The sequence below is a fragment of the Vespa velutina genome, chromosome 6, assembly GCF_912470025.1.
Source record: "Vespa velutina chromosome 6, iVesVel2.1, whole genome shotgun sequence".
Classification (NCBI taxonomy): Eukaryota; Metazoa; Arthropoda; class Insecta; order Hymenoptera; family Vespidae; genus Vespa; species Vespa velutina.
In genome coordinates this window covers 6526756-6535544 of record NC_062193.1, presented here as the reverse complement: position 1 = coordinate 6535544, position 8789 = coordinate 6526756, and the positions used below count along the sequence as shown (strand labels likewise).

The window sequence follows — 8789 nt, the reverse complement described above, 5'->3', positions numbered from 1 at the left end:
ATAAGATTTATAATTATTTAATTTCTTCGATATAGATTATAAATCAGATACGATAAAATAAAGGAGATGTTTTAAAGTTTCAATTAAGACAAAATTTATGTAAAAAAAGTATCATTAATGTAACATTAATGTAACAACAATAACATTAGAATTGATTAGATAAAAAAATATAATTATGTAAAAAAAGAAATGCATTACTTATAGTTATTTGTAAGGAAAAAAAAAAGAAAAAAAAAAAAAAGAAAGTCATTTGCCAGGTGTGGGGTTCGAACCCACGCTCCCATCCGGGAACCAGAACTTAAATCTGGCGCCTTAGACCGCTCGGCCAACCTGGCTTTCGTATTTATGTTTGCCTTAAAATTGTATTTAAGTCAATGAACTTCTAATTGGAGCAAAATTAAAATTTGTTATTGTAAATTTATGCAAAAGAAAAAAATATTTACACCATAAAATTCATATAACATATGACGTATATTAAAGACTTGTTTTAATTTTTATTAGATGTCCCGTCATCGTCATCTAGATAAAATTTTATTACTATACGAATAAAAATGGATAAATTTGAAATATTGTCGATATATCGATCGACGTGTACGCACATTGATATTTGTGATATCAATTAAAAAAAGAAAAAAAAAGAAAAAGAATATTAAACAAGAAAATGAAAGTATTAAAAAGTAGGTAATAGGAAGAAATAAATGTATAATCACGTGAATCACATTATTGTTATATTAATTATATATATTCTTCGTATAAAAAGTTCAAACATATTAGATATCTTAAAATATCTTTATCCGTTTATAACTTACAATACGAAAAGTCATTTTTAATGTTGCACGATGTACAACGTTCTCGCATATGTATGAAATAATGTCTTTCATGAATAATCCGTAGTCAATATTAAAATACTCTATGGTGGCGAAATAGTATCACATAGTTTGGGCAGCCCTTTAGGACCATTTAACTAAAACGTTAGTCCCATTTTAATCTTAGTCATTAATAAATAAATAATTTATAATATAATAAATAAGTTAGCAATGCGCGCGAAGTGTAGACAATAAATAAATAATAATAATAATAATAATAATAATAATAATAATAATAATAAATATTGATCGTTCCTGAATGAAAAAAAAAAATAATAAAAAAGAAAAATAATAATAATAATATTAATAATAATAATAATAATAATATTAATAATAATAATGATGAAATAAATTAATAAATAAATAAATTACTTGTAAAATCTATGAAAACCTAACGATTCGTAATATTATTTATATGGCGATTTTTAATGGCGACGTCTTAATAAAGATTCAACGATACCGATCACGAACACACGACGGATCCCTAAATTAATCTATATCGCCTTTTATCAACGTTCGTATCGTTTTATCAACGTTATTCTTTGTTACGAATCCTAGGAATTCGCGTCTTCACCTTCTTAAGTCCATACGCACATATATATATATATATATATATATATATATATCTAATAATTAAAAACGTGTCTCCAAGCGTGAAGATAGTCCTTGTACTTAAGTAAAACACCCCAATCACGGACGAGCCTTCTCGTGTCATCTTCTGGATCCCTTTCGATCTTACTCATAACATTTCTTTCAACGCGATGCGGCAAACGTAGAGACGGAAGTACGGCTATATTGCTTTCGACCTCGCAAAGCATTTTCATCAGATAAGATTGCGTTGCTTTTAAAGCCTCTTGAATTTTTGAAATTGTCTCGTCTTCTATCAATTCCTCAAAGGCAACCGCGAATTTTTGAAGATCCATATGAAGTTTCGGCAAATGATTGACGATCTATAATAGAAATAGAAAGGAACAAATTTAGATAAAAGCAAAAGATTATTGTAGATGAAACAATGAGATTTATCGAATTATCGAATACGATTCTAGATAAAAACGCTCGTTTCTTCATTATCAAGAAATTCTCTCTCTCTCGCTCTTGCTCTCTCTCTCTCTCTCTCTCTCTCTCTCTCTCGCTCTTGCTCTCTCTCGCTCTTTAACATTTATCAAAGTTTCTACGAGTGAACGGTTGGATAAAAGATCGATGAATGAAGCTTTGTAACGAACGAAAGAACGTGAGAGTACGTTAAAAGAGATAAAGAGGAAAAAAAGTGGTGGTAATGGTGATAATGATGGTGGTGGTGGTAGTAGTGGTGGTAGTGGTGGTGGTGGTGATGGTGGTATGCCAGTGGTGTCAAAGGCGGTGCACTTGTGTTGACGAGAACTGGGAGAGAAAAGAGCGATAGAAAAAATAAGAAAGAGAGAGAAAGAGAAAGACAGAGAAAAAGAGAGAGAAGGAGGGAGAGAGAGAGAGAGAGAGAGAGAGAGAGAAATAGAGAGGTAAATACGTAAATACATGTGTATATATATATATATATACACATATATATACATATGTGCAATAAACGTAGAAGGATAAGCACGTAGACGGGTAGTAAAACGTATTATCGGTAAAGTTGAGACTTTATCAGTACGCTTTACATCGAGGAGGCAGACGAGCGTGATTACGAAGCAGTTCGACCCGGCAAACATGAGAAGCAGTCGCACGCGGCCACACGGCACGCGCTCGCGTCGCGTCGCGTCGCGTCGTCTCGCGTCGTCTCGCGCTGCGTTATGCGCGCGCAACGTGTATATATACACACACATACACACATATACACACATAGATACACAAACTATACACAGAGAGAGAGAGAGAGAGAGAGAGAGAGAAAGAGAGAGAGAGAGAGAACCGGCGAAACGATCGCACGCCTTCCTGCTACCCTGCTACTTTATAATAATTACCGTCTCATTAAAATTTGTTATTTAACGTTGCGTTAATCAACTGCAATAGAGCGCACACCACTGGGTGTGCACGCTTTACCCAACAACTGCGATACGATTGCGAACGAGAGTATCCGTTTGATCCTTCGCGCCCTTTCGTTTAAAAACCTTTTTCCCGTTGTATTATATATATGTATATATATATATATATATATATATATTCCCCCTCGTAATTAAGTTTCGGAAAGGACCGAGTATACAATATCATTTTTTACGATAACATTAAATATTATTCGTTGTTTTGTAAATATTACGCGTTTAGATCGTCTATGATCGATAAGAAATATGCATATTAGCTTTATGTTTAATTAATGCTTTAATTCGTCGTATTATATACGAATTGATCGATATTTTCAAAGGGAATGATATGTTTCGTAGGATAGTTGCCGATCAATCAAAGTTCGTCGAATTTTTCCAAAGAGAAAATGTAATCTATTTTTATTATAACGTTTATAAATTAACATATATATTATATTGTCCTTCCTTACCGTCTGTTGACTGCTCTTAGCGAGTTTCCGGATATGATTGGAATCCTTCTTTCCGGGTACCCAATTTGGAATGTATTGATGCTCATGAACGCCGATCCTAACGCGGTCGTAAAGATACTCGTAATCACGATTGAGATAATCCTGAAGCATTAGCTGATGCTGCAATTTCAAATCGCTTAAGATCGAGTCTAATTCCTGCTGTGAATCCTCGTAAGAATCTTGTTCGATAACTTCGCCGCATGGCAAGTGCCAAGGAGGAGGAGCCGTCAAAGATCTGACGTTTCTATTCGGTGCTGCAACGGTAACAGCGAGAAGAGTTAAGAAAATCCACATCGTTCTCATTTCGTTACTCATCGTTGTTGTCCTCTTCTTTTCTTTTTATCACAATTGACACGATTTATATCTTCTTCTTATATGTATATATATATATATGTCTATATATATATATGTATATACTATCTTAGGAATTAAATCACACTATTATTTTGTCTTATCACAATATTCGATTTATTATATCGTGTTTCCTTCGATAGATATAAGATTTCGATGATTCGATCAGATCCGAAAGAAATACGTTTTATTTATTTATTTTCTTTTTTTTTCTTTTTTTCTTCTTTTTTTTATCGTCACAGAAAGAAGATATTACTCTCTTCTCAAAGAAATTTCTTTTCTAGAAATATTTTCGGAAGGGACGAAGAAATATTTCCTATACAGTTCGACTTCCCAACTCGACTCGATGTTCCCGATTGGCGTGAGATCTTCAACTGAGATTGTCAAACCCTCCTCCTTACTCCTTATATATGGGATTGTGTAAACAATCGAACATACGTACGCACGTTTGACGTCTCGTGCGGCCCAACGGCCGCTCGGCAGGGTGGCCGTAAAGTTATTGTCCATAGTTTTTCGCCGATATACGCGCGAGACGTTGAAAATCCCGAGATAATCGAAACGAAAATTCTACGAAGTATAGGATCGTTTAGAAGGATCCTGACTTACTTAATACGATCGATACAAGGATGAAGGAGACTATGTTGAGCGATGATTTTCGTTCAATTTCGTTAACCGATTAACAAATTATAATTACGATATTATTCGTTGTATCTTAACAATAATTAAATTCTTTTAACAATAAAGATAACATTTCTTGGCGTATGATCTATGATCTATGTAGGTTCTAATCGATGTGTAAAAGGAAAAAAAGAGAAAAGAAAGGGGAAAAAAAAAATATGTTACAACGTGATACTTAATCTTAAATTTGGATTTTCTTTTTTATCCTTTCTCTTTTTCGATCTTTCCAACGTTGTAACTTAGAAGAGAGAGAGAGAGAGAGAGAGAGAGAGAGAGAGAGATAACGCGCTTTCAGACACGAAGAGAGGTCAGTTTACTCTCCTTTCCGGCATTCCTTTCGCGGAAGATGGTACAAAAGTATATGGAGTTATCCAAATTTATCCGAATGACGTGTTAACATTGGCGCTTAGTAATTCAATAACTTTTCGTGGATTTCGCCCACGTGTTATAGACATATCGATTTTCTTCGAACCCATCGGTCGACCTATCCAGTCACTGGATTTTACTCTCCGTTCATTCGCAACAATCAAGTATACAATGAAATTGTAAAAAATTTTTTGGTTTAGGCATTACACAGACGCAAATATAGCGATTTGTTTGCAATATGATTCAAATGGGAAAGCCATCGAAGAATTTATTAAACCGTCGATATGATTTATTAGGATCAACAAAATGATCGAGAATCGTATCTCGAAAGATTAGAAAACGAAAGAAAAGAAAATAATATTATATACAATGGATTATGAAATCTATGTTTAATGGGGTAAATGGGTTAAGCATTGTCTTTTGTCGGACTCTTCTCATTGATGGAATCTCCAGCGTGTAATTAATAAAATTCTTGACGGACGACATTAATAAAACGAATAAATCGATAATCTGATAAATACAGAAGTACGGTCATTGTCTCGTTAAAAATTAGCAAATATCAAGGAAGGTGTGGTATCAGGATGGAAAGGAAATGACGTGATATATCATATCGTAGATATGTACGTAATATTATTATTTTTCTTTTGTCTAAAGGAAAGAAAAATGTTGATACGTTAACGTTGCATTAAATCCATGGATCCTTGTTTATCCGTATTAAGGAATATACGCTAGGAACATTTGCGTGGATTTAACGCGAAATCCGTACCGAAGACCTGACGTCAAGTAGTCAATAATTTTACAAGGGAAAGAGCTGATCTTGGTAAGTGACAAAAAATTGTGAATGAAGCTCGACGTAACACGATCGTACGTCGTCGACGGCGTTGATCGAACGCGCGTAGACACTTCGTAGGACACGAGCCATATAAGGCGATACTATAATTAGATTCTCCTGCAGATTCAACGAACTAAGATTAGATTCTCTCACGCTGGATTAGCACAATAATGGAGTATATAAAAGAGAGAGGGAGAGAGAGAGAGAGAGAGAGAGAAAGAGAACGAGGGAAAACACACGATCTTTCTTATTATTCCACGTACTCGTAGTTATTTATCAGGGTCAAAGAGAAATAAACTATCGTTATTAGTAAAATTTATATGTTCACTATATTTTCGCGATCATAATGTAATTTCGCGTGACTGATTGAGAATGACTGACTGGTTGGCTATCTGACTGACTGGCCGACTGGATTGTTGGTTGGGTGATTCTGATGTTTGGGTGCATACAACGATGCGTCGATATCCTTTATTGGCGATTCGTAATGTGCTACGAGAAAGGTTTGACGACTTACCGATAGATAAGGAATGCGATAAAAAGAGTAAGGAATAAATTGGGAGCGGTGTATCTTTATCGCGTTATCTGATCTTGATCTTTGCAGGAAGTGTATCTTCCGTTAAAAAAAAAAAAAAAATATATATATATATATATATATATATATATATATAAAATAAAGAAAGAAAGAAAAAGGGAGATGGATTAAAAAAGTTTTGCAATGTTCGTCGGACAAAATATTTTCTACGTCTTGGCGTATAAATTATCAAATTGTTTTTGTAAAACGTGATTCTTGCAAAAATGTTGTTACTGTAATCAAGGTATCAGACATCGTAGTAATATTAATGATTACTTCTTTTAACAACATGCACTCCTATTACTATTTCGGTACTCTTGTAAACGGTTTTCGAATCGATAGTCATTTTCGATACGATCGAAAATAACAGATACCAAGCTGACAATTGAATAACAAAATCCACAATAGTGCTCATTAACTTTTAATTTGACGTTATGCCTAAACTTAAGTATCCTGAGATGCTTATACTTTTCTTATCGTAGGTAACGGGGAAATAGTAGAAATTATTTCAATAAGAGGAAGAAAAAGAAAAAAGAAAAAAAAAAAAAAAGAAAAGAAAAGAACATTTCGTACTTAATGCATATCGGCCAAATATGTATATATATTCCATTATTATACTTGCCAGACTTGACGCATTATTTTCACGCGCGAACGCCTTACGCGACCTTATTGCGACATCTCGGCCATGCGACGCCGACAACTCGGATTAAACTTACATGTTTTGGCCAGACATTCGTTGTTGATAACGTACGACTCGCAAGCAACGCGATTCATGCTTTCCGCGTACTTTCGATTAAAATCGAAATCGAATTGCAGCATCATCGAAACGTTTAAAAAAAAAAAAAAAAAACGAAAGGAAGGTTAATGAATGGTGGCCAAGGAGGCGGGAGGGTTGCGGGAGAGACAAGGGAGGAAGGAAAAAAAAATTACATTTGTGCCGTACTACGGTACAAAAACATCGAATTTATTCGAGACGATTATACGCAAGTAAAAGGAAAAAAAATGACAAATAAATAATATATGCGATGGTAACGTGATATAATAAATAGATTAGAAACGTTATGTAAGTATGCTTGTACGTCGAATAAATATATATATATATACATATACATATATATATATATATATACATATATAATACGTATACTCGATATAATGCAATGGAGAAAAATAATAACTAAGAGAAAGAAAAAGAAAAAAAAAAAAGAAAAAGAAAAAAGAGACAGAAAAATTAATATATGACGGCGCGAGCGTGAAAATTCGCAAAATACCTATGCAGATCGCACTTTCGTCATTGTCGTTTCTTTTTTTTTTGTTTTTTTTTATTTTGTTTTTTTTTTTTTATTTTTTTTTTATCTTTTTTTTCTTTTTTTTTTTTTTTTTTTTTTTTATTTATTTATTTATTAATACGAAAAATACTTTCTAAAATTGTTGAGCTGCGTGTGCGCTGTTTTACTCGATCCTAAAACTTGCCTTTACACGCTACTACAAGTTACAAATACAAAGAAAAATAGATAAAATGAAAGACGAAGAAAGCGAGATAGAGAGAAAGTGTGAGAGAGAAAGAGAGAAAGAAAGGGAGAAAGAGAGAGAGAGAGAGAGAGAGAGAGAAAGAGAGAGATTGAGATAAAGTAGAAATTAAAAATATACCGAGTGTCATATTATTCACATCGGCGTCCAGGTAAAAGGGTAGATACGTATACAAAAAGCTCCGCAGAATTCTCCGCTGAGAAGTTCTGCTTTTTCTCGAGAAACAAAAATTTCGACTCGAGAATACTATTTATCACCTACTACAAAGATTATTATTTTAAAAATACGAGAAAAAGAGAGAAAGAGAGAGAGAGAGAGAGAAAGAGAGAAGGGGAAGTAGACAGACAAATAGAGAAAGAGAGAGAGAGATAGAGAGAAAGATAGAGAGATATAAAGTACACGAGAAAGAGATAAAGTTGTCATGTTCGCGGAGAAGAAAGAGATTCTATTGTGAAGACGAGAAAATAGTAGAAAAAGATAGATAAAGAGGAAAATAGTCTAACGGTTTTAAGTACGTATGGTACGCGTTCGACTATATATATAATATATATATATATATATATATATATATATATATATATATATATATATATATATGATGATACTTATATACATGCACCTATGTATAAAACGTAGGAACTCTGTACGGTCCGCGTACGCTCGGGATATCACAGCTAAACATCAAGCTTTCGCCCGCAGACGTTAAAGCTACAATAAATAAAGTTTGTTTGTTTGTTTTTTTTTTTCTTTTTTTTTTTTTCTTTCTTTCTTTCTTTCTTTCTTTCTTTCTATCTTTCTTTCTTTTTTTCTCATAAATCGTGGTATAATAATCGAGCGATTATTTTCACTTGTCTATTTATCTAACGCGAGAGAACGATGCGTTTTGATTTTTTGACGAACTTTTAAGATTTATCTTAAAGAGACTACGAACGACTGGTCTCTTTTTGTGTTTTACACTTTTTTCCTTTTATTTTTCTTCTTCTTCTTCTTCTTCTTCTTTTTTCTTTTTAATTCCTTTTCTTCTCCTTCTTCCCCTTTTTTTTTCTCTTCATCTTCTTATCTTCTTAAAACGCATCCCTCCTCAGTCTC

General features: G+C 33.3%; 1 protein-coding gene and 1 non-coding gene across 2 annotated transcripts; both read right to left on the bottom strand.

Moving 5' to 3' along the window:
- Nucleotides 1-251: 251 nt before the first annotated feature.
- Nucleotides 252-335, bottom strand: Trnal-uaa. The gene has a single exon. It is a non-coding gene; the product is annotated as a tRNA-Leu (tRNA).
- An 877-nt stretch (nt 336-1212) lies between these two features.
- Nucleotides 1213-4415, bottom strand: LOC124949661. The gene is made up of 2 exons (XM_047495156.1): nt 3334-4415; nt 1213-1816 (listed from the first exon to the last, which is right to left on the bottom strand). The coding sequence occupies exons 1-2, from the start codon at nt 3685-3687 to the stop codon at nt 1493-1495; spliced, it is 678 nt and encodes a 225-aa protein (XP_047351112.1). The 5' UTR covers nt 3688-4415; the 3' UTR covers nt 1213-1492.
- Between the last annotated feature and the right edge of the window lie 4374 nt (nt 4416-8789).

What these genes read in the sequence shown, in the direction of transcription:
- LOC124949661 (XM_047495156.1), bottom strand. Translation starts at nt 3,687, where the DNA reads ATGAGTAACGAAATGAGAACGATGTGGATTTTCTTAACTCTTCTCGCT. An exon ending in CTAAGAGCAGTCAACAGACG is followed by an intron (nt 1,817 to 3,333) that starts GTAAGGAAGGAC and finishes TTTCTATTATAG; the next exon opens with ATCGTCAATCATTTGCCGAA.